The sequence below is a fragment of the Pelophylax lessonae genome, assembly GCF_965119305.1.
Source record: "Pelophylax lessonae genome assembly, chromosome: 1".
Lineage (NCBI taxonomy): Eukaryota > Metazoa > Chordata > Amphibia > Anura > Ranidae > Pelophylax > Pelophylax lessonae.
In genome coordinates, this window is record NC_138768.1 from 735,063,025 (window position 1) to 735,089,664 (window position 26,640).

A 26,640-nucleotide genomic window follows, 5' to 3' on the forward strand; every position below is an offset into this window, starting at 1 on the left:
AAATCTGGTCACCTTAATCTAAATAGAAGAATCATGTCTTCTTCCTTGGGTCTTGGTGTGCTTTGTGTATTTCTTCCAGATCTTTATAGTAATCCAGTGTGCAGAAACTTCCTGTAATAAAGACCAGTCACTGCTGCTCTCATTCCTTATGACCGGTCTTGTCTCCACCCCTTCCGGCAGACAGTAGTGGGTGGAGCTGCTGGGCCCCTCCCACGTAAGCTTTGTACAGAGTCCTATGTGGCTGTGTAATGGTGTTAGCTTTGTATCTATGGAGGAATCTCTGTAGATGAGAGGATAGTGCTCAGAGTGTGAAGGTCTGCCCCTCTGATCGGCAGTGTGCACGTTCACTCCTCCAGGCACTGTGCGGAGCTCATGAGTTTATTAGTCAGCATTAAACAGAAACAGACCGGTGCTCAGCTCCTCCCCCACCCGGTGCTCAGCCCCTCCCCCCATCGGTATTCAGCTCCTCCCCCACCCCCTCACATGGCAGCCCTGTACTCCAACTTCCCGATCCCCCATCCTTCTCTCTAGGAGGAGCTTCCCTCCCCTCCGGACATTTAAATAGCCCGGGCCGAGCACCCACCGCTGCCCAGGAAGTGTTTGTCTGCGGAGATCCACGTGTGTGCAGCATGGAGCTAGAGGAGCTGGGGATCCGGGAGGAGTGCGGGGTGTTCGGCTGCATCGCCTCCGATACCTGGCCCACCCAGCTGGATGTGCCCCATGTCATCACACTGGGGCTGGTGGGGCTGCAGCACAGGTAACCGACCACAGGGCCCATAGGGGCACATGATGGATCTGTGCAACCCCTCCCCCTATACACCCATAGATCTCTGATCGTGATGTATACACGGAGCTGCTGCAGAACCTCATTGGATGCTTGCTAGATCTAATCTCAGATCATGTGCAGATCTGGTGATGAGCCTCAGCTGCTGCAGAACCTCACTGGGCCAGGCTTGACATAGGCAGGATCTTGTTTGCTCAGATGAGTTCTCTTTGCACAGACCTAACTCTACAGGTTGTATGGAGGGCCTGTGCATAGACCTTAGATCTGTTCTATAATGCTAGTTGTGCATGTGTGACTTTTTATGTTATGCATGCATTGGACTGTAGAATGATCACTGATGAAGTGGTTGGATCTTTCAAAAAATGATTATTTATAGAGGTGATACGATCAATAAGATGACACAGCCCTTATAGCTGATCCATAATGCATGAATTGGGGTTATTGTTTGATTCTAGATTCTACATGCATAGTATAGTGATTACTATGAAGTTTTATCTTTCAAAAATTGATTGCACTGAAAAGGTGATGATCAATAAAATGATACACCCCTTAGTGCTAGCATGCATTGGGGTTATTGTTTAGTATTATATATCATGCATGCATTGGGGTTATTGTTTAGTATTATATATCATGCATGCATTGGGGTTATTGTTTAGTATTATATATCATGCATGCATTGGGGTTATTGTTTAGTATTATATATCATGCATGCATTGGGGTTATTGTTTAGTATTATATATCATGCATGCATTGGGGTTATTCAGTATAGTGATCATTTGGATGAAGTTGTTATACTGAAAAGGTGATACAATCAATAAAGGGATGCAGCCTGTATAGTTGATCTATAATAAAGGCCATGTATGTATTAGCATAATTTTTTTTTTAATCATGCATGCCTATGGTTATTAAGTATAATCACTTTGATGAAGTAGTTGGAGCTTTCAAAAATAGATTGCATTATAAAGCTATGATCAATAGGATGATACAGCCCTTATAGCTCATCCATAACACTAGCATGCATGCATTGGGTTTATTGTTTATATATTTTATGCATGCATAGGATTGCGTATGATTACTTTAAAGAAGTAGTTGTATATTTCAAAAATTGATTGCACTGAAAAGGTGATATGATCAATAAGATGATACAGCCATTATAGCTGATCCATAATGTAAGCATGCACTGGGGCTTAGTTAAAAAAAAAAAAAATATATATATATATATATATATCTGCATGCATATGATTATTCAGCATAATGATCACTGCCACTTGATGAAGTAGTTGTAGCTCTCAAAAGTTGATTGCACTAAAAACGTGATCCGATCAATAGCACTAAAACAATGATGCAGCCCATATAGCTGATCTATATGCTGTCTGTTATGTATTGGCATAATTTTTTATTTCATGCATGCTTGGGGATTGTTCAGTATAGTGATCACTTTTGATGAAGTGGTTGCATCTTTCAATAATTGACTCCACTGAAAAGCTGATACAATCTAATTATTTTGATCAAAATAGAACGATCTGTTCTGGTGGAAGTCAGTCTGGACCATTTAAAATGGTGGTTTCCATTGCTGTCAAATGGTTGGGAAGGTTTGTAGACAAATCAATGGCCCACTTGGCGCATGTATGTACTGTTGACTGTATCCTTGGCTATTTCTCCTAAGGCAAAGTTTATTTTTTTGTTTCTAGTTCTACCTGATTTGGTGCATTGTACTGACCTCTGCTTTTGTTTGATTGCATTCTAGCAGGGCAGGAAAGCTGCCCATCACCCCACCGCTGTCCTTTTCAATGACTTGTGATCTAGTTCTAGCTGATAACTAAATTACCATTACAATCACCCTGTTGCCAAAAAACAGGAGCAAAGTCTCCTTGCCTGTATCCGTCTGAAGGCTTTGGTTTGACCCAGGAAGTTTCCATCCCTTCCATTGATGTAGAAGTATCTCCATGAGTGTGGGTTGTGTGCACAGTGGATCAGGTTGCGTGTATGAACTCCATAAACACCTTCTGTGACAAACAAAATGGTGCTGACCATGCCACTCACATGGCCTTCCAAAGATAGATTGCTATCTGATACCGGTCAGAGGTCAGCGCTAAGTCCTGGGAAGAGGTTTCTGAAAGTGGCTCGCCCCTCAGACACATGGCTAGGCTAGTGGTGGGAAAGCAATGCACTCCGTGGACCATGTGTGTGTTTCAGTTAATCCAGGAATGTATAGTCTCTTTATCCTTTAAGCTATACATGTAAAATCTGTCATGTATATCGTACAACTGAATCCCTGCTGCTGCCGATACGGGGACCAGATCATCCAATATTCAGTTATAGGTACTGGTGTAGTGCTGACAATTTGCACAATGCTTTACATATTGTACATTCCCATCAGCCAATGCCCTCAAGGAGCTTACCGTATGTGGGTGTAGTAGTAGTAATAATATATATAATATCAATCTCTAGGACCATTTTTAACCGTACCCAATTAATGCTAAAACTCTAGTATGTGTGGGTTTTGTAGGTTTTTTTTTCAGTTGCATTTGTCCAACTTCGACCAATGTTAGTATGCATATGCCATACTATTCCAAGAATGCCTTGCACTTTCAAATTGAATGCAAATTGTTCTCAGATTGGATGAGGTGGGGTTTGTGACATCACCACCTTGTTTTTCCACTTCATCCAATCAGAGAACAATTTGCATTAATTGAGATTGGAAAAAAGCTTTGCATTTATTTAAGAAAAAAATGTAAAGTGTGTTTAAATGGCACCGGCACCCTGTGTTTACTATGTAGAAGGGCTTCTTGACACCAGTCTATAATGGCACTTTTCCACTGCAAGTACCGGCTCGGCTCTACTCGGCCCTGCTTGGCCCGGTTTGCTTTTCCGCTGCTGGTACGGTGTTGGAACGGTTCGGTACGGTACGGTATGGTTTGCTTTTCCACTAAAGTAGTACTAAAATTAAGTGGGTGGGATAACAACGGGGTGGGTGGGATTCTCTGACCAATCAGTGGCTAGTAGTGACTGCATGCAAAGGATTGTGGGATATGGTACCGGGTATGGTACCTGTTGGAACCACAATCGAGGTGGTACGGTTTTTGAGAGCCGTATCATTCGGTTCCATGCAGTGGAAAAGCGCCACCGAACCGTTCCTACACTATACCATGCGGTACCAGCAGTGGAAAAGCACAAAAGCGAGCCGAACCGTTCGGTTCCATGCAGTGGAAAAGCGCCATTATTTAGACAGCGAGTATCACTGTAGCCAAAATGTTAGCGTTGCCCTACCAGTATGTCTTGGGAAATTCTATGCAATCCACCTTGGTGCATTTCTCAAATCACTTACTACAATCTTGCAGACCACCTTCCAGATTCAGATACAGTTATGTAAATCTGATAGGTTGGTTGTAAATGCTTTACAAATCTCGTTTGTGTACTATAAATGTGGGTGTTAGCGGCCATATTTGCTTATTACAATACACAGGTTGTGCTTTCTCCTTCAGTGGTGGCCTTTTATTACTACTCTCAATGTAAAGGCTTGACGAAATATCCTCAGATTTTTCTCTCTTGCTCAGCGGTCATAACCGTTTTTAGTTGACAGTGCATAATGTTCACGAAACTTCTCGTCCGTTTTTTTTTTTTTTTTTTTTTTTTTTTTTTTTCTTGGGGACGTTTGTACCTAGACTTCCGGGTCGTCAGCAACTTCAGATCATGCGCGGTCTTTTGTATCCGATTTTTCACGGACGTACTGCATACACATTAAACGAAAATTAGTCGTGCTGGGGGCGGATGATAAAACTTTTGGTGTTTGTCCCTCCATTTTTTTTTTTTCCGATGAAAATGAAATGTCAGCACCGGCTGCTGAAAGTCGTGTACACTAGCCAAAAATCGTACGATTTTTTTTTTTTTTTTTAACCTCTGATGGGAATTTTTGGCAGATTTTCTACTAGTGTGTACCCCACTTTAGTCTATGGGCCAGCGGACTCATTACACTCCTGTGTGGTGGGTTTATATTAAAATGTGTTTAGAAGGAAGGCAGGGTGATGAGACTAAGTTGCCTTATCTCTAGTCACTGATCTACTCAGTTCTACATTTAACAAAACAATAAAAATATGGAAGAGGAAGACTATCGCCATGTAAAAGGAAATTGTAAAGTAAACACTTAAGCACATAAAAATGTAAAGGCCATCAAAGTTAACCTTTATATACAATAACTCAAATACACAATTTTTTCTCAAATGCACAATTTTTCTCTATTTGTTTTGATTTTTTTTTTTTATATTGTGTAATAGTTTGAGAAAGGATAAGTTCAATTTTAGAAAAAAAACTAAATGCAAAGTTAAAAATATGCATTTATTTATTTTTTTGTAATGGACCTGTAAAGCATTACACCCACAATCGGCAGATTGTGGGGTAATGCCACGGTCCTGCAGGCTGTATCTGTCTGGCAGTAACTCTGATATGGCCAGGCAGTTGCAGTGACCGGAATGAACTACCACAATGCTCAACAGCTCCACTGTAGTTTTCCCATTCACAGAACACTGAATCGATAACGTGATTTTTGCAGATTGTGACAGCTAGTGTGGGGGGGGGGGGCGGGGAGAGATCTCCTGCTAGCTGGGGGCGGGGGGAGATCTCCTGCTAGCTAGGGGGGGGAGAGATCTCCTGCTAGCTGGGGGGGAGAGATCTCCTGCTAGCTGGGGGGGAGAGATCTCCTGCTAGCTGGGGGGGGGAGATCTCCTGCTAGCTGGGGGGGGGGGAGAGATCTCCTGCTAGCTGGGGGGGGGGAGATCTCCTGCTAGCTGGGGGGGGGGGAGATCTCCTGCTAGCTGGGGGGGGGGGAGATCTCCTGCTAGCTAGGGGGGGAGAGATCTCCTGCTAGCTGGGGGGGGGGGAGATCTCCTGCTAGCTGGGGGGGGGGGGAGATCTCCTGCTAGCTAGGGGGGGGAGAGATCTCCTGCTAGCTAGGGGGGGGAGAGATCTCCTGCTAGCTGGGGGGGGGAGATCTCCTGCTAGCTGGGGGGGGGGGAGAGATCTCCTGCTAGCTGGGGGGGGGGAGAGATCTCCTGCTAGCTGGGGGGGGGGAGATCTCCTGCTAGCTGGGGGGGGGGAGATCTCCTGCTAGCTGGGGGGGGGGGAGAGATCTCCTGCTAGCTGGGGGGGGGGGGAGAGATCTCCTGCTAGCTGGGGGGGGGGGGAGAGATCTCCTGCTAGCTGGGGGGGGGGAGAGATCTCCTGCTAGCTGGGGGGGGGGAGAGATCTCCTGCTAGCTGGGGGGGGGGGAGAGATCTCCTGCTAGCTGGGGGGGGGGGAGAGATCTCCTGCTAGCTGGGGGGGGGGGAGAGATCTCCTGCTAGCTGGGGGGGGGGGAGAGATCTCCTGCTAGCTGGGGGGGGGGGAGAGATCTCCTGCTAGCTGGGGGGGGGGGAGAGATCTCCTGCTAGCTGGGGGGGGGGGAGAGATCTCCTGCTAGCTGGGGGGGGGGGAGAGATCTCCTGCTAGCTGGGGGGGGGAGAGATCTCCTGCTAGCTGGGGGGGGGAGAGATCTCCTGCTAGCTGGGGGGGGGGGGAGAGATCTCCTGCTAGCTGGGGGGGGGGAGAGATCTCCTGCTAGCTGGGGGGGGGGGAGAGATCTCCTGCTAGCTGGGGGGGGGGGGAGAGATCTCCTGCTAGCTGGGGGGGGGGGGAGAGATCTCCTGCTAGCTGGGGGGGGGGGGGGGAGAGATCTCCTGCTAGCTGGGGGGGGGGGGGAGAGATCTCCTGCTAGCTGGGGGGGGGGGAGAGATCTCCTGCTAGCTGGGGGGGGGGGGGAGAGATCTCCTGCTAGCTGGGGGGGGGGGGAGAGATCTCCTGCTAGCTGGGGGGGGGGGGAGAGATCTCCTGCTAGCTGGGGGGGGGGGGAGAGATCTGCTAGCTGGGGGGGGGGGAGAGATCTCCTGCTAGCTGGGGGGGGGGGGAGAGATCTCCTGCTAGCTGGGGGGGGGGGAGAGATCTCCTGCTAGCTGGGGGGGGGGGAGAGATCTCCTGCTAGCTGGGGGGGGGGGGGAGAGATCTCCTGCTAGCTGGGGGGGGGGGGAGAGATCTCCTGCTAGCTGGGGGGGGGGGGAGAGATCTCCTGCTAGCTGGGGGGGGGGGGGAGAGATCTCCTGCTAGCTGTGGGGGGGGGAGAGATCTCCTGCTAGCTGTGGGGGGGGGAGAGATCTCCTGCTAGCTCTGGGGGGGGGGGGGGAGAGAGATCTCCTGCTAGCTGTCAAAATGGGGGATCGGTAGGAGCAGGGGCTAGTGCATCTGACATGTAACACCCTAAATATGGGTGTAACCTATTACAAAAGGTGAATTTATCCTTTAAAACTGCACCCCCACTGCAAAGGTGAACTGCTTGTTTGTTTTATGCCTAGTGGACCATGGAAAGCAGTTTTGCTTCCAGTTTCCTTCACGTTGCTAGATCGGGCCCTGCAGCTTCGTCTCCCCTGCACTCTCCTTTGGTAGTGTAAGGTCCTCTGATGTCGTCAAGACTGATGCAGCCCCTAAAGCCCTGCATTAGACCTGAGGACACCAAGGACAGTTCACTGCCAGAGGGGGACACAGTTTGCCCAGGGAGCAGAGATCGGGTAAGTAAAAAGTGCTCCAGGCTTTCCCTAGACCAGTGGTTCTCAACTCCTGTCCTCAGGACCCACTAATGCCCCGTACACACGTTCCAATAATCGTACGAATAAACTCGCTTTCGACCTGGTCGCACGATAATCTGATCGTTAGTACACCGCTTTTCGACAGCCGATCATGACAGTTGGTCCAACAAAATCTGAAGGGACAAACAGGAAAACTTCTGTCGTACAATAGCCCCACGAACGACAATTGTTTTCATCAGTACACTATGCGTCCGCTAAAAATCGATCCACAAAGACCGCACATGATCAAAAACGCTAAAGCATGTAAAAAGCCTGGCTGCCATTGTTTTTGTTTTGCACCATCTGATTCGTAGCTAAGCAACCAGGAAGCTTTTCCCGAATCATACTACAAAAATCATACAGTTTGTACGCATTGTTGAATTTGATGTTGGTATGCAACAAAATGTGAACGATAAGTCGTCTGATTATCAATGTGTGTACAGGGCTTAATCCAGATTTTAAGTATTACCTTGGGGAGATGCAGGCCAGAATGCTGCAATCACTGAGCAGCAAATGCTATCACCTGTCTATTTCAGTTATCTTGCAAACCTGGCCTGTTAGTGGGTCCTGAGGACAGCAGTTGAGAACCACTGCCCTAGACTAAACAGGCCGTTAACATTTGCAGTGTAGGAGGGGGCATCACCACTGCAAAGGAGGACTTCCATTTTCCAGCATTCAGCTTTAAAGAACTTTAAGCTGATAAGTCATGGAAATGCCTAGGCCTTTATATGCAGAAACAAATTTTCTGGATATTTTGATGATCATTAGGACTGTCTTTACCATGGGAATTTAAGGTCAAGAAATGTATTACTTCAAATCATGAACTTGGTATGTGTATTCACGATAAGGTTATTACACCGATCCGTTTGGTTTGCCTACGTAGTGTAGCTGTTAGTTTTTGTTTTTTTTTCTTTCTTCCTTCGGGTTACCTATGCTTTGCCATATACTTCCGTTAGATCAGGAGGTTTTAGTGTGTTAAAGCACACAAAGTCCTGCATGCAGGATGCATGCTCTTAGATAACGCACTAACACCTTCTGATCTAATGGAAGTCTACGGTAAAGTGCTAGTTACCCTCTAAAAAGCTATGGGTAAGCTGCACGGCATGGAAACTCCAGTGGATTAGTGTGAGGGGCCTGCGTGGTTTATAACTTGAGAAGCAACCACCATCAAAGCACCTTTTCCACGACTATTAAAACTTTTTGTAACAATAGAGTGCAGCAAAAGGCTCACCTGTGTTCATGATGAAATAGGGAAAAGGCTGCAGTCCGTTTTGTTCCCTAAAATTTGCATTTGAGTTTGATGTTCTGTCTCCTTTGTACAGGATCACGTGGCTTTTCTGATAATGCACATAAGATAAAAATGTGTGAGCATAAAATGCAGAGAAGTATACAAATATTTAAATGTCGAATTAATTGCTTATTTATATCTTACAGGGGACAGGAAAGTGCCGGCATTGTGACAAGTGATGGAGATGCTGTGCCAACATACAGAATGCACAAGGTAAAATTGGTGACCAAGCTTTTAAAGAATACACGTCCTAGAAGCCATGTCTGCCAGGCCTGAGACCAACTAAAGTCTAAAAGCCAACCCCAAAATCGTAACCCTTCTGTAATGTCTTTGGTTTGACTTGGGCGGTCCTAACTAATTCTCCCCAGAAGCCATAGGTTTGCATTGACTGTCTCATTAACTTTGGTACCTGGGTTTCCCACTGACACCCATTATTGCCAAGGGGTTTTTTCAAATGACTTCTTCATTCAGACAGTGAAGGAAAGTGACTTACCTGATACATTTAGGTACTTAACAGTATGTGACTCGTGCCCTGCCTTCCGCATGACCATCTAGGTGATTTGATGACCTGGCATCCAGCGATGTCCCATGGGGTTTCAGCCTTGTATAACCCCAAATCCCAAGAGTTTCTATAGACCATACTGGCACATTAATTCTACATGCCTGTAAATGTCTATGGCACTAAAAAATAAATTTTTATGCTGCATTACACAACGATGGTCCCTATGATATTCTGGAAAGTATATAAAGAAGTTGGGGTACATACAAGTATATTGAGACGATTGAAAGCTGCATTGGCACAAAGAAAATTCAACCTGTTGGAGATGTTTTGCTGAAAGTGAGTAGTTGTTCGTTTGCCCATGCAGAGCAAAGACTGATTCAATTCAGTGAGCTGCTTATATCTGCCCTCTCTTTACTCCCCTGGCATTCGGTTCTCCCATGGATGCGAAAGCTCTATAGTTTGTTTTGAGACTAAGGGCAATTTTTGCTTTAAAGTGGTTGTAACCCTAAAAAGAGCTCCTGTTCTCTTATAGCAGATCAAACAAAACACGGTGCTTATGTGGTCCAATCTGCCCTTTCTAATCTGTAAAAAAACCTGGCTGACCCTGCCTGTTCCTGTGTCCCTCCCTGTGCTGACCATGGTAATCATGGCTCCTGCCGCTATTAGTAGCTGCCAGTAAAAGTAAAGTAAAAGTTAAAATAAAAATATATTCAGCGCTGAACTCCACAATATAATAAAATCAGATCAGCAGCTGAACACAATGAAAAACCTAAAAAGCCTTCAAAAAATATTAATACAAAATGTGCAGCGCAATCTTAATAATCCAGCTTGCAATGATAATGCATAAGACAAATCACTCAGCGAAGGTCCAACAGATTATATATAGTAGGTGCAGATGATTCTAATGGCAGGGTGCAGGATAGTGAAGACAGTCCCTCTTTAGATAGCAAAAACCAGAGTGCCAATGGTTAAATCATGCAATGATTCTAGGTGCTTGTCTCCCACCACCACAGCATTCTCTGCCTCTCACCTCCACAGGAAGACCCCACGAGCACCTAGAATCATAGCATGATTTAACCATTGGCACTCTGGTTTTTGCTATTTAAAGAGGGGCTGTCTTCACTATCCTGCACCCTGCCATTAGAATCATATGCACCTATTATATATAATCTGTTGGATCTTCTCTGAGTGATTTGTTTTATGAATTCTCATTGCAAAGTGAATTAAGATTGCGCTGCACATTTTGTATTCAAGAACAGTTAAAGCCAGCTCCTCTGTTATAGTAATCTTTCCCACACTGTAAATGTTTTTGGAAAAAGGAAACCTGGTCTTTGATCTCTTCTGGCCGGTCATATGACCTCCCTGGCTGACATCGGAGGGGGTACTCGGCCCCTCCCTTTGTAGCCCGTGGATTGGAAGTCATGTGATGGGCCATAAAAGATCCAACTTAAAAATATGTAGGAGAGATTAATAGGACAGAGGAGCTGACTGTAATTGTTCTTGACCTCTACATCCACTTTAATCTTTCAAACCCTATGGCCAGGGTCATCTTTAACGCAGGGCAAAAGGCCTGCACATAGTTAAGTGGATTTGAGAGGCCCAATAAAATGTTTGCCCAGGGTCCAATCCATATTAAAGACGTCCCTGGTGCCCAACCTGCACCCCTTTGACAATTTTGTGGCCCTCTGAGCCCCTGCAGACAGTCTGTTTACCTTACCTAGGTGCTTACTAAGGCCACTGAAGAAAAGTATTTTGTATACCTAAGTTTTAGTAGCTAAAGGGTTTGGTTTCTTTCATACTATTTATTTTTCTGGTTTTATTGAAAGTATGCAAGGCAAACCTAGGCAAATAGAAGGCAAAATGGAATGTCATTCATACAGAAGATGCAGAAAAAAAAGGTTAAAGAATAATACATAAAGGGCATCGCAGGACATGTATCCCAGTAAAGTAATTGAGCACAGGACGAATGGGACCTAACCCGTTACAGCATCTCAAATACATTATCAAATTTAGAAGTGCGAGAAGAGAAGTAAAATCGTTAGTGCATGTATAAACCTCAGAGGTATAATCCTATTTGGAGACTATAGCTTGTACACTTTGTCACCCCAGTGAATTGTACAGATCTAGAAAATAAGGCGACCATGGAGTCCTGTGTGCAGAAGTCTGAGGTCCTGGATTTATCATTTCTCTAAATGGGGTCTGAAATCATACCTTATAGAATCGCTTTTATCCTAAGTGTCACGCCATGGACCACCATACCTTATAAAACTTTTGAGGCTCTTGCCTCATGTGTTTCCGATTGCCTAATGTGAAAACCAGCTGAGCAGAATCACGTGTGTAGACACTATATTGTCAAACGTATTTGGAAGCCTGCCTTTACAGGCACATGAACTTTAATGGCATCCCTGTCTTAGTCTATAGGGTTCTATATTGCGTTGGCCCACCCTTTGAAGCTATAACTTCAACTCACTCTTATGGGAATGTTGTCCACAAGGTTTAGGATTGTCTGTGGGAATTTGACCGTTCTTCCAGAAGAGCATTTGTGAGGTCAGGCACTGAAGTTGAAGAAAAGGCCTGGTTCAGTCTCTGCTCGTATTCATCCCAAAGGTGTTCTGTCGGGTTGAGGCCAGGACTCTGTAGGCCAGTCAAGTTCCTCCACCCAAATTAGCTCATCCATGTCTTTATGGACCTTACTTTGTGCAGTCATGTTGGAACAGGAAGGGGCCATCCCCAAACTGTTCCCACAGAGTTGAAAGCATGAAGTTGTCCAAAATGTCTTAGACCCCCTGATAAAACCCCCACATCTTAATTTCCCCCCGCCACCAAATGATTTGGGCCAGTGCACAAGGCAAGGTCCATTAAAGACCTGGATGAGCGAGTTTGGGGTGGAGGAACTTGACTGGCCTGTACAACCTTTCATAGATCTTGCAGGGTCACAATTAGTGGGTTGTAGGGAACACTAATGTGGAACCATGGCTTTTTTAAGGGGCTGTAACAGATGTAGGTCTCGTGTAATGTTTCTACAGGCTTTGATTGTCTCACAAAGCATGTCCAAATCACCAACTCCTAAAGCATATCTACAGTCTCTGACCATCTTTTTAGAATGTCTGTCCGCCGTCTGTAGAATTACATTCACTCACTGCTATAGATGGCCCTTTGGTTGTAAAGTTGCACTTGGAGCCCCACATAGAGTGGGTATAGGAAAGAATCACCCCAATTTAAAACAACCATTTTGTTGCTTTGCAGCCTAAAATTAAGACCGCTTTTTTTTTTTTTTTTAATCCAGCTGTATTTCATCTAAGTGAAAGCTCTAACACCGACATGTTAGAAAAAAAAAATTAAAACCCAATCCCTGAGTTCTTTGCAGAACTGCTCAAGTTCAGTTAAATTTGGTGACCATTTGTCTGGGCCCTGACTAGGCCATGCAAGGACATTCACCTTTTTCTCCTTCAACCACTGTGTGGTCATTTTTGCTGTATGCTTTGGGTCATTGACATGTAAGGTAAATCATCTTCCCATTGACCACTTTCTGGCAGAGCGCAGCAGATTTCTTCAAGAATTTGATATTTTGCCCCATCCATTTTTTTTATATTCAGGCAAGTGCCCCAGTCTCTGCTGCAGAGAACCCCCCCTAACATATTAACACCTCCATGCTTTCCTGTAGGAATGGTGTTCTTTGGATAATGAGCTGTATTGGATTTCTGCCAGACATGGTTTGCTGTTTAGGCCTAATTTATTTTTAGTTGCAGTTCTGCAAAGAGTGGGCAAATATTGCAAAGTCTGGATGTGCAAAGTTAGTGGAAAATGGCCCAACAGGCTAAAGGCTGTAATTTAAAGCAAAATGTGGTCCAACAAAATGACAAAGGAGGGGGTGATACCCCCCCCCCCAACTCAGTGATTTTTTTAAAATTTATTTCCTGACATTGGGGGGTTATCTTTCACTTGTATGTTATAAGTTTCACTAATACAGCGGTCTGCCTTCATTTCAGTCTTCAAAGCAACAAAATGTAATCATTTTAAAGGGGATGGTTCTCTTCTATACCCACTGTATTAAGGAACTTGGAATGAAAAGCTATGCTTGGTTTCTCCACCTTACAGGGAATGCTTTGGGACTGTTGAGTACAAATACTATTTTCCTATAAAATACAATACAGAAGACTCTCATACAGTCTTCAGTGCTATGCTCAGACATCAATCTGTCCTCCGAAGCTTATTGGGTGTTAGTGTATCTACTCTATGGTTTGGATGCCCATAAAGTCTTCCAATGCTATGCTCATGCTTTTCTCTCCCCATACAGGGAATGGGTTTGGTCAATCACGTGTTCAGTGAGGAAAGTTTGAAGAAACTGAACATGAGCAACCTGGGAATTGGGCACACAAGGTATTCGACATCAGGAAATTCTGCATTGGAGAACTGTCAGCCGTTCGTCGTTGAAACGCTCCATGGAAAGATTGCTGTGGCACATAATGGAGAACTAGTAAATGCAGCTCGACTTAAGCGAAAGGTAATCTGATTAAGCTCCTGTTTAAATCTACCTAAAAATGCAGTTTGTATGTCTACCTGAAAATGTTCTAGACTAATGCTCGGAACAGAAGTTTTCTTCTGCAGTCTGGGCATTTGTTCCCGAATGCATAGGGCCAGTCTTGTCCAGCCAGATTGACACAGCCTGTCAGTGCTGATTGCTGCATCTGTCCCTCCTGGGTTCACTAAAATGCTTGGGGGGTTTGAGGCACGGTAGCTAAATGCAAAGATAATCCGCGCAAACAGATGCACATCTACAGTGACTGATGTTCCTCTCTTGATGAATTTATATGGACTTTTATTATAGCTACTATTAGCTGCTCGCACTGCACTATTGTATTTGACGGTAGCTAGATGGCCCAGTGTGCAATGGAGTGGAATCTTTCTGATGCATTTGTCCATCTGTGCTATACAGTGTGGGGTGTTGTTTTTTTTTTTTTCTGTTTCAATCGCCCAGTAATAACCAAAAGGTAAACTTTGGGCGTTCGCCACCGTTCACGTCCCAGCTCATGAGACATAGATATACAAGGCCCCATGGGACTTGTAGTTTCGCCACAGCTGGGGTGGCAAAGGTTGCCTAACCCGTGCTACAATTAAAAACATGCACCACTATAAATGGCTTTAAATAAAGCAGAACCTTTTTTAGTTTATTTTGGATTGCTCAAGTGGGTTAGAACATCTTAGATTTTGTTATGAGAAATTTCCCTTCCCGTTTCATAGTGAGGGAATACCGGTTGGTCACCAGGGTTCTCAGGAACAGTGTCATTAGAATATTTCCATTCTTTCCTTTCCATCAAATTTTGGGTTTGTCTTTTAGTGCCGGTTCACACTGATGCGGCTGCGGCGATCGCATGTAATGTCGGAGCGAACTGCTCCTTCATTACATGCGAACAGCTGTGCGGTGCGAGTTTAGCCATACACTTTGTATGGCTAAATTCGCACCGCACCCGCAGCAAAGACGCACAGGACCCTTTTTTGCAGCCGCATCAGGATCGGATCGCACAGCGGTTCACACTTGTGCGATCCGATCCTGTGCGAACTGCAAGATCGCACTGCGATATGCGATCAAACTGGGGGTGTCGTTAAGATTACATTGACACCCCCAGCGTATCGCATATGGCAGTGTGAACTGCCAGGGGTGCGTTTGCGATGCGGGAACAGGCTGCGAATTTGCAGCCTTCCCGCATCGCATAAGTGTGAACCGGGGCTTAGCTTTTGCTCCCTGTTCATAGTAAACAGGACAGATTCAGGGCAGAGGCAGCAGTAAAAACTGACAGGCATTCTAATCTTTCTCAGCTCTAGCCAAAGCTAAATAAGTTTGTTTTAATTGTACTTCATCTTACAATGTATTTAAAAACTTTAGTGGTACAATGTTTGTGTTTCAGCCTTTTTGAAGGACATTAGTCTGGTGATCTAAATGTTACACCTCAGAGCGAATCGTACAACACCTTTCGTACGTCAGTCACGATGTCTTTAGAGAACATTGTGCTCAGCTGTTTCCTTATCTCGTGATTTTCAGTGGTTATTGGTGGTGTTGCCTTTATACATCAATTAATCTGCTATGTATTTAATAGGATTTATATAGCACTGACAGTTTACTCAGCGCTTTACAACTTGAGGGTAGACAGTACAAAACAATACTTTACAGTAGGAATTGGCGCTTACAATCAAGAGGGAGGATCAAGAGATGCCATAACTTTGTAAGTTATGGTTAGTAACTTGAATTTATTTTGTAGGTTGTGGCAGCCAGTGGAGGGATTGGCAAAGGGGGGTAGTAGACGGAGCGGTTTGTAAGGTGTATGAGCCTGGTTGCAGCATTCATGATGGACTGAAGGGGGAATAGGAAGGAGCGTATCGGCAATGTTCTGGAGGTTGAGGCAGCAAGCTTTGGACAGTGACTGGCTGTGTGGCTGAAAGGATAGTTCAGAGTCCAGGATTACACCTAGGACCTTAGCATAGGTGGATGGATGGGTTGATAGTTAGGTCGTTGATTTTGATATGTAGATTTAATTTTGTAGTTCGGCCTTTTAAATTCACTGCATTATGTACAGAAATCTTTCCAGACCTTGAAACTGGAGCATTTCTTCCCTGCCTTAGCATTTTATTATCTATTAGATAAGGGCAGTAAAGTTGTGATTTGTTCCCAGAAATCAGACTGTAGTAGAACAGTCAGTCAGTGTGAGGTGAATGCTTGTGGTAAAGGGGCCTATGTGGCCCATGTCCTGATGGGTAAAAACTCTTCATGCTATGTTTTGGCCTTTTTCCAAAACTTGCAGTCACTTAAAGTGTTCCTAGACTAAAAATGTACATTTTACAATTACTATGGGGGACAGTCTGCTTTCTGAGTAAAACCACCTTTTTTTATATCGAGTTATTGGCTTGCCTAATGGCTGTGGCTCGGTATACTGTCAGGCAGCAAATTCAGACTGGTTTCTGAGCAGAGTTAAAATCATGTGTGAACTCTGACTTGTACTGTCCTCGTCTCACCCCCAAAAAAAGGGCCCCTATCACAAGATGGTTAAAAAGTGCTTTTGTTGGCAATCTCTGGCAAGGAGAGAACGCTACAAAAAGCATAGTACATTTCAGACCCATATTTTAATTTGAATCTCATGAGGGGGGGGGGGGATGTGATTAAAAATGAGCAGCCGGGCATCTGGCCATGCTCCTTCCTGCATGTCATTTAATGAATGAAAATGCCCCTTCTTTAAGGAACCATCCTCTGTAGTGGTTTATTTTTTTCCTTTTCCTCACCTCTCCTCCCAGGTCATCCTTGCCTAAAAAAAATCCCCTCTATCACATTCCATTGACAGCATAGCGGTAACAGATCCCTCTTGTAGATTTTTCATGTGTAAACCTGCATAGGGCAGCCCATTCCATATATGCAAAAAAGGCCACAAAGTAGCTCAAGAACCTTTTTGGTCGTAGCGTGTCGCACGTTTTTCAGTGCGTGTTTGTAGCTCATTTAGCCCCTGCTAACTACGATTGAGTTGTCCTCAACAATTGGGCTGCATTCATATCTGCACGTTTCTGAAAGTGTACCAGCCCGCAAAGAAAACGTTTTTTTGCCACACATTTTGGAAAAGCACCACAGACATGCATCAACGCTGCATTTCCATAATGGCAATGCAAGTGCAATGCGCTTTGCAGTGCATCTCCAATGCACATGTTTTCTGTGCATTTGGAAATACGTGGATGTGAATGCAGCATCATTTTTAATGGTTCCCCAATCACGATTAGCATGCCATTATGGCGATATACATTTCCAAAACGTGGCAAAGCATGTGGTTTCTGTGCGAGTGGTCACATATTTAAAAACTCATGTGAATTCATGGCAATGCAAGCTCAGTGCATGTTTGGAGCGCATTAGAAATTGCGCCAGTGTGATCCGCTGCTAAACATCCTAGTTCTTTATAGTTACTTTTTTTTTTTTTTTTTTTTTTTTTAATGCATGTAATCAAAGCGGCAAATAAGTGAAATGTAGAGCTACAGACACGAATAGTGCCCGTAAATATTAGATGGCCATCTTATAACAATTTCACATTTATAGTGCACCCGCAAATGTTAGGCCAGCTATGTAGTTGCTTGTTAGAGGAGCACTGCTTGGCTCACATGCCTTACACTCTTTAATCCTAATTGTTTTATATATTTACGATGACTTTCATTATAAAGTATGATCAGCTCTCGACATTCCAGAACCTGAAATCCTTGCTTTGGTAATTGTTGCCTTTGGGCAAAAATGTGACTTGCATAAGACTAAATTAATTGTGCATGGCTGGATACATGCATGTTAAACTCTAATCCGTATAATATATACTACTCCTGTGAGGATGTCGTTTCCATGAACTGTTCAGCACGAAAATACATTTCACAAACTTTTTAATGAAATTTAAACCACCTCTGAACACAAACCAGACCGACTTAAGCAAATTGTAATGCAGAGTTTACATGGGATTGTACATGGCCAACCAAACATTAAAGAATATATACAGTAAACCCCCCTCCATTGCGGGGGTTACGTTCCGGACCCAGCCGCGAAAAGTGAAAAGCCGCGAAATAGAAAAACCCTATTAAAATGCATTGTAGGCATGTTTTGTTTACTGTCACTGTACGTGTAAAAGCATTTTAAGGTCTTTAAACACACATTTAAAACAATAGAAACTCATTTAAACACATAAAATATACTAAGACATAGCAAGAGCTATGGAAAACACAAATATTTCATCTTAATGATTTATATAGTAAAATAACATTACAAAAACCTCAATATACCAGGACCGCAAAAACTGAACCGCGATGGAGCGGGGGTTTACTGTACAGCAGTCATTTGTGGGAAAACCCAAGATCATGGCCTCTTCATTAAACTCGTATAAACTTTTTTAACTTTTTTTTTTTTTTTTTTTTTTTTTCTACAGCCGTATTACACAGGAGCAATCTATTGCAGCTGAACAATTCTTAGCTGTAATGGCTGCATTAGTTTTCTTTCCTAGGCTTGCCTGTTGGTCTGTTTTTCAACAGAAAAGGCTCTCCTGTAAATGTAGCAGTTTTTGTTGAGACAAACCGTTTACTACTGACAGGGGTAATTAACTATGGCCCACTTTTTATTTGCTCATGTAAAACCTTTTATTCTGAAAGTGGGGGGGAAAAAAAACTTGCTGTAATTGCTTATGCAACTACAGTGTGAGCTTTAGATTAGCCTTGATTTTAGTGTATTTAAATCGGCTCGCTCGTAGATCGAACACTCCCCTCTCCCCCAGACTGACAAGGCTATCCAAAGGTCCCCCCTGTGCTCCTTCATCCAGAATGGGGGCACGCTAATATACCTTTAAAAAGCTTTAGCTTAGATGTTGTGGCTGCATTTGTTTTTAACTTTCAGGCTAAGAACATTTTTAGAAAAGTCTGAAAAAATTCTGCTGAGCTTGCCAGAAAAATTATGTAATGGTCACTACTTGGAAGCTGAAGAGTGCGAACATCCTTTTTTTATATTGTATAAACTATCAGTCCCAGTAATCCATGTAATGCTGCTGGACACAATGGCTCCATCCATAGGTGACCCCAAAAAGACAAAATGTAGGTGCTGCTCAGGTAGAGGTAGGTCCACCTAGACCACTGTGAGTGCAGGCAAGGACAAGGAGTTTGTCCTAGCTTCAAGCTGCAGCAAAGGAAAAGATCCATAGGCTGCAAATCATGAATTGAGATGAATGGCAGCCTCAACTTGGACGCCAGCCAGGCCACACACCCAACATGTTTTGTTCTGCCCCTATCCATCCATAGTGAGTGTAGCCACCCAGAGACAAGCAAGTGTGCTATTTGCAGACTTACGAGATGAAAATGGAGGAGCCTGAAAGTCTCTACTGCATCTGGTTTTAGGTAAGAACAAGACTAGGTGACCACGGTAATGTGTTGGGCTGTAATCTTTGTCATCGAACTAGCATGTCACTGTTTCCAGCAGTGCGAGGCACGCTATGTACTGGGCCACTCACCCACACGTCTGCCAAATTGGGACAAGTGGCTCTGTGCATGCAGCACCTGGTGGCCCCAGATGCATAAACAGCTCATTCATGGTGTATGGGCCTCCTGTAATATTTAGCTCTAATTGGAGCCCCTTTTTATAACTGGTGCCCTTTTTTTTTTTTCTTAATAGTTGATGCGACATGGAATTGGCCTGTCTACAAGTTCCGATAGTGAACTTATCACTCAGCTTCTGGCCTTCACACCTCCCCTGGAAGAAGATCACACACCTGATTGGATAGCACGGTGAGTACTCCTGTTTTATGCTGAAGTTTTTCCAGGAACTGGAAGGCTCCTTCCAGTTATATCTGAAAGGAGGCACTCTAGAACTCTTTAAATGAGCTGCAATAGTCCTTGCACATGTTGTGGTCACGTAACCCCCAGTGTGTCATAGGCCTCAGTTACTTTCTTTGCCCTTTGAAGAATGTTTTACTGTGGATATTCTTCAGAGCCCAGATGACGGGCATTGAGGTGAATGGTTTGCACATCGGTGGGGGATATTTGCTGCATTGCATTGTGCCTGCAGCATAAGCCCTGGTTCTCACAAGTGCAGCTTTGAACTCATACTACTTAAGTGTGACTTCAAAGTGACAATGAAATGGTGCAGAAACCTTTTCAAAGTTGGGTTCCATTGCTGCAAATGGGAGTGTGACTTGTCATGCAACTTGACAGTTTTATAACTCGCACTGGTTTGAACCAGAGCTAAAGAAGTGGTTAGAGGAGGTAAACCATCCCAACCATGTTTTTTTTGCTTTTTTTTTTTTAAAAGGGTGCCCAGGACAACCAAGAACAGATGGTGTGAGTGGGCCACGATAGGCATTGTACATTAAGGCCTCGTTCACACCATGTGCAGAGACAGTTTTTCTGCAAGGGCACAAAAACCATTGGTTCTCTATGTGCCTTGTTCATACCACAATACTTATCACGTGTGGGTTTTTTTCTGTGCAGGAATCTGCAACGGTTGTATAACTCACTGAAACATGCAGACAAACTGATGTAAACTCGCCTCTACAAGTGAAATCTATGCATCCATTTCCATCAGCTTTTCTGAATGTATGGTGTGAATGAGGCCTTGTCTAAAAATCTGTTACACTATGATTTCTGATATTGCAACATTGTTTGGCTTCTGTTCTGTGGATATATTGTCATCTTTGCAACATAGCATTTATCTGCTGGCAGCACAGTGACTGAAGGTCAGTTAGAACTACAAGTTTAATACAGTAAAACCTTGGATTGTGAGCATTATTTTTTTCCGGAAACATTCTTGTAATCTAAAGCACTTGTATCAAAGCAAATTTCCCAATGGAAACTCAGATGATTTGTTCCACAACCATTTATTCAGAAGTCTTTCAGTGTATGTATGTGGATGGATAGATATGGCAATGTGATAGGGTGTTTAACCATAAAATGTCCATCCACAAATGGCAGCCTCAAGTGGATTATAAGCAAAATCCAGCAGGAGCTACAGAGTATAAAAGAGAAGAGAGGCACCTCTAAGTGTAGCAATATGGTTACATTTTAAGGACGGTACAACATTTAGCAATTTACATGGTTAAATAAACGAGGCAGATCTAAGTATGCAGGCATCTGGGGTAAAGCTGTCCACATAGACCATCCTTCTCACTGCTGTCAGTCTGCAATCATGACCAGGAAGACTACACTGCAGTAGAGTGATCTGAAAGTGAGGCTTGAAGCGCTTGGAGTGTAGCGTAGAAGGGATGATGGCGGTGTAAAGGGTGATCTATGTGGACTGCTTTATTTTCCCAGATGTCTGACCTAAGATAAGTCATATTTCTGGCATCCCCTGCAACAAAAATGTAATTTTTGATGAAGTACTCCACAATAGGAACACATCTAAAGGGATGCAGGCCCAGCTGATTTCTTCATCCGTGCTCTGCAGCTGCACAGCTGATTGATAATTATGAAACCACTTCAATTAGACCCACTGAACATAAGTGAACAGAGGAACAAACAGGGATTTCTTCAAAATAACAAAGGTGTGAATCTGCAGCAAAGGTTGTTCTAATCCTTGCAATATACCTAGATCACCCAGAGGGGAAATTGGTTTCTCCCCATTCCACCCCCCCCCCCCCCCAAGTGGAGTTACGCTTTAACCACTTGGCCTCTGGAAGGTTTTACCCTCTTCATGACCAGGACAAATTTTCCTATTCAGCACTGTGCTACTTTAACTGGCAACTGCATGGTCATACAACACGGTAAGCAAATTAAACTTGTACAGTATCTTTTTTTTCACACAAATAGCTTTATTTTGTGGTATTTGATCACCACTAAAGCTGTATACACGCTATAAAAGTTTTGTTCGATTTCCTATTTCCTTTAGATTTATATTAAACTACGTAGTGCAGGAGCCTGCCTGACTGCATACAAATTGAAAGTGTTTAGGTTTGACCTCACATTATATGGTTTTGGTAAATCTAAAGGAAAAAATCTAAAGAAAATTGTAGTGTGTATGCTGCTTAATTGTGTGTTTTTTTTTTTTTTTTTTTTTTTTTTTACCTAAAGGTGTCTGAAAATTTTGAAGAAAAGAATTTCTGCTTTGTTATAAAACCTATCCAATCAAATATCTTCGAGAAATTTAGATAAAAATGTATTCTGCTACATGTCTTTGGTTTAAAAAAAAAATCCCAATTAAAATGTATATTGGGTTGTGGAATCTATACTAGAATGTATGCACCATAGACAATCCACTGTAATCAATTCAGTATACGGGTGATATAAAAGGTGCCCCCCCTGTTAATTACAATCGCAAAATACTAAAGCACGTGGGCCTTAAATGCACCAGGTATTAGATGACAGCCACATATCATCAAACATTTTATTTTTACGTAATATTAAAAGAGCTATATTCTTAAAAAAAAGGTAAAAATATTCTTAATCATTGGTATAGGTGTACCCAAAACAAATATCCAGCCCTCTACAAGCCTATTTTACTTGGAAGTCAAACTGTAATGGTGGTTATCGGAGACTTGTAGTGTAACTGATAGGGTGGCAGGCAGGCAATCTGGCGCTAACACATTGGCTGAGAGGGTCTCTAACTGTCACAAATATTGTGATCAATGATGATCTACACGGTGACTGCATTAATGACACTAGCTGGGAAGGAGTTAACATCTATGGGCAATCAAGGGGCTAACACTGTGCCTAACAATGTAATGTGTGCTACTTTTTGCTCCCTGCTTTTCAGGGAGAAGAAACAGCCAGATCGCTGTTAACTGAACACAGATTGATTGGACACAGCCGATTTTGAGCCTAAATCATTGGTTGAAATCTGCTATCAAACTCGTGCTGCGTCCAATCACGGCACAGGACGACAGGGGGGTGCGCATGTGTGCCCCATACCCAGATACAAGCTGGCAACGTACGTGTATGGTCCTGAGCCTGCACTTGTGCAAACTCTCTCCGTCTTTATAGTGATCTGTTGGCAGGAGGTTAAAGTGCATTTCCCATAACCCCCTTGAGTAGAGGCAGCAGGAAAGTTGTATCTCTTTTCAATGGCGGTCTCATGTCTTGGTCTACCAAATGAACCAGCTGCTTAGGCAAGTTGGACAAACTTTTCCAAAAATGCACCTACATAGATGTGAATAGGCTCTAAAGCAGACATTGGGGGAAATTATCCCCATCACCCCTAATTCACTCCTAATTCAATCTGCTGCAAGCCAGCTTTTCATATTCTGGCCAAGCAAGATGTTAGTCATTTATAGCTGTATACGTGGAGCACAGCTGTGTGTTTTGGTATGAGTTAAGTTGCATTCAATGATTTTATTTCAGAATTAGGAACTTGATGAATGAGACTCCAACATCCTACTCATTGCTCGTTATGCACAATGACGTCATCTATGCAGTACGTGACCCCTATGGCAACAGACCTTTGTGTATTGGAAGGCTCATCCCAGTGAACTATGAACAAAAAGGTAATTTTTAATACAAATGTCTTCACACTAGCCTGTTAGCTTTTATAGAATTGCTTAAAGCCTTGTACACAGGCTGAATGTTGGGCAACATGGGCTGGCCCAATAGAAGCAGGTGGCCATTTGCCCCTGTGTACTGCAGCCAGTCTGACAGAAGCTGGCTGTTCGATGGGGCATGACCGAAAAAGGTCTGATCAGCGCTCTCAGCCAATGAATGAGAGCGCTGACTGCAGTGTTCCGGCAGGAGGAGCCATATTGGGGAAACGTGCACGATGGCCAAGGTCATGGAGTGATGGGAAGCTACATTTCATGAATGGCATCATGAATTCTATACTGAAAGAGGCTACCGACACCAGCAGCACTCATGCAGCCCCACAGGACACTGCCACCACCAGGTTTCACTGTAGGCATCATGCATTTTTCTTTGTACTCACCTTTGCGACACTATACAGTTTTGAAGCCATCAGTTCCAAAAAACCTTTATCTGGGTCTCAAGAGTACAGAGTCTCCCAGTCGTCTTCTTTTTTTTTTTTAAGCCTGGGCCTTTGCAAATTCTAGGCAGACTTTTTTGTGAATAAACTTTCGGCCACACTTCCTTCGTGGACGACACCCATGCATGCCATTCCTCTGCTGTATTGTCACGGGAAATGGTCACCCCAGTTTGGCTTTCTACTAACTGCAGTGAATTTGCATGGCAATTTTCTTCAACCCTTCTCATCGGAAGACTCTCCTGTCGGTGTTGACTTCTGTGGATGGCCTGGACATCTCAGATGGTTGCAGTTCCATCTTAACGTTTTGTATCCCTTTTGCTACAGTATTGCTACAGTATTCTGACTGATAAGTAAAGCTTTGCTGATCTTCTTGTAGCCTTTACCTGGTGTAAAGAGAAGATTTTTCTTTCTCAGGTCTTGTGACATTTCTCTTCCATGTAGTGCCATTGCTGATGGCATGAAATGGGAGGGGGTTTTGTTTAAGGAACACCCTTTTATAATCCACTGTCTGCTGGGCACCTCTTTAATGAATTAGACTTGCCTGTAGTTGAATTCTTGTGAATTAGGATTTTGTTGTCTAAAACTTAGCTTTGCCCCTAAGTCTTTCATTGGGATGTAATAATTTTTGCAACATGGTCTTTACATTAATGTTAGGAAAAATAATTTTTGTGTATCAAAGGTGGGAACAAAAAAACCTATAATGAAGGTATACTGGACAGCCACTGAAATATCTAGTGGATATTTAAAATGAACAGACACACCAAGAGTAGTTTTGATAAAAAGCATAAAACAAGACTTTACTGGGCATAAAGTTCCGTACGCCTAAAATTTACCGTAAACATTACACAATACGACTTAAACATACTCCTATTCCCAATATCCCAAAATATCAAATACCGGTACTTGGCTCCGGTAGCTGAATGTCAACAGCTTACGCTGGATAGCTGGAGGAACAGGACAAGTAAGAAATCCTGGCTGCATGCTTGGGTTTTCTACAGCTTCAAAAACTGATTATTCCTCATGCGTTTTCTTTCTTTAATAGTCCTGTATACCAGAGACCACCCACAGGATGTGATCATTCCTCTTGACCACTCACAGGTCATTTTGAGGAGTGAGGTCAGCTACACGTGGTTGCACTCCCCCCGCCCCTCCAATTGGATATGGGGCAGCCATCTTTAAATGCACGACCTCAAAGCTCACTAAACCACCAGTGGGTGAGAGATTATTATTACACATGTTATGTCAGTTAAAATATCCACAACTGATGGTGTGCAAATTAACAAATATTGGTTGCAATCAACGGCCTGCATTTGTGGGAAAACGTTGTAGTGTCCCATAGAAAATGTGGATTCTGAAAATGTGCATTCTGAAAGTAAAGGTTTTCTGACCAATATGTTGGTGTATTAATTTATGCTGAACACTGCATTTTTTTTTTTTTTGTCTTTTGATATATTGTGTGCAGATAGCCAATATTTTCAAACCATGCCCGTATACATTTACACACTATATTTTTAAACCATGCCCGTATACATTTACACACTATATTTTTAAACCATGCCCGTATACATTTACACACTATATTTTCAAACCATGCCCGTATACATTTACACACTATACAATCTACAAGTCTAAAATGTTTATCTCTCTGCCATAGAGGGAAAAATCTGCATGTCTGCCTATGTTTATATACTTGCCTGTTGGAACAGTGCTGTCTGTTTTATAAAAAAAAAAAAAAAAAATTGCATTTCTAGACGAAAAACGAGTTGCCTCTAGCTTTAAAATTCTGTGACAATAACAGGAATCAAGTATGCAGCAAGTGAAGTCCAAACTCGTATTTGTTTGGTGATTGGAAAACCTTTTTTTTTTTAGAGAGGAGAGACTGCAGCTGCTTCCTGTAGTGAGATTACAATGCTGCACTAAAATCTGAATAAGGCCCCTTTTACACAGGCTGACCGTTCAGATCCGCCAGTCCGTTTTTTTTTTTTTTTTTGTTTTTTTTGGCAGATCTGAACTGTCCCCTGATGCATCTATGGGGCATCGGATGTCAGCGGAGACATGTCCGCTTACACCCGATCCGTCAAATCTGGACGGATGGAAACCCTATTTTCCATCCGTCCAGCGGATCGGATGAGAACGGACCGATGGTCCGTTCCTATCCGATTCCCCCATAGAGATGTATGGGGCTCTGACAGCTGTGTCCTCCGCACACAGTGCGGAGAACAGCTGTCATTCTCCTGCTCAGCGGGAGATCAGCGGATCGATCCCCCGCTGAGAAAAACGGAGTCTGCCGACGGACATCCTGTGTGAAAGAGCCCTTAGTGTTATCAGCCCGGCTCATTTCACCCCTGTAAAATACCGAGCCTCTCCCGTATTGTGTAGATGGAAAGGTGAAGGTGATCCCAACATCCTTCTGCAATTGGGTGTCCATGCTGCATCTCCATTGGAGTATGGTAAGCAAGTGTCACCCTAGGACAGGTAGTGTATTACTGGAAGGATCACCAGGTGAAAAGCCTGAAAATATCTTAATGCAGAGAATAGAAAAGTGCAGCGCTAAAAAGATAAAACAGATCAATTGGATAAAAAGGAGAGTCCTTGAATGGCACAATCAATATCTTAAAAGTCCAATAAGAGATTCCAATCAAAGTGCTCAGTGCTCCATGACACACAGGAAAAAAGTGCTCTGTCGGTGCAATTCTTCACCAAAGATGCTAGCCTCTCACCTGAGGTCTGTGAAAAACAGCCTCAAACACTCCCAGCAATGTTAGGCTCCCGACCAGGACAGCAATCGCAAAGGACATCCCTTCATAAAGAATGAAAAGGGGCAGATCATAGTGCATTACTTTTATAACATGACGTTTATTAATGAATAGACAGCCTCTTACTTGATAAAGATGAAACACGAGCAGTGTACAAGAAAAAAACAGCTGATCTCCGGACAGAGCGGCGCTCTGCTGACAGGGACTGCGA

General features: G+C 43.5%; 1 protein-coding gene across 1 annotated transcript in view; it reads left to right on the forward strand.

The window, feature by feature from the left end:
• The first annotated feature begins 466 nt into the window (after nt 1-466).
• The window catches only part of PPAT (phosphoribosyl pyrophosphate amidotransferase), a 54,649-nt gene continuing 28,475 nt past the window's right edge, over nt 467-26,640 (forward strand). The window contains exons 1-5 of the mRNA XM_082264989.1: nt 467-757; nt 8,869-8,935; nt 13,522-13,728; nt 19,387-19,499; nt 23,043-23,185. Coding sequence (XP_082121115.1) covers nt 630-757; nt 8,869-8,935; nt 13,522-13,728; nt 19,387-19,499; nt 23,043-23,185 — 658 coding nt within the window. The 5' untranslated portion in view covers nt 467-629. The remainder of the gene's footprint in view (nt 758-8,868; nt 8,936-13,521; nt 13,729-19,386; nt 19,500-23,042; nt 23,186-26,640) is intronic.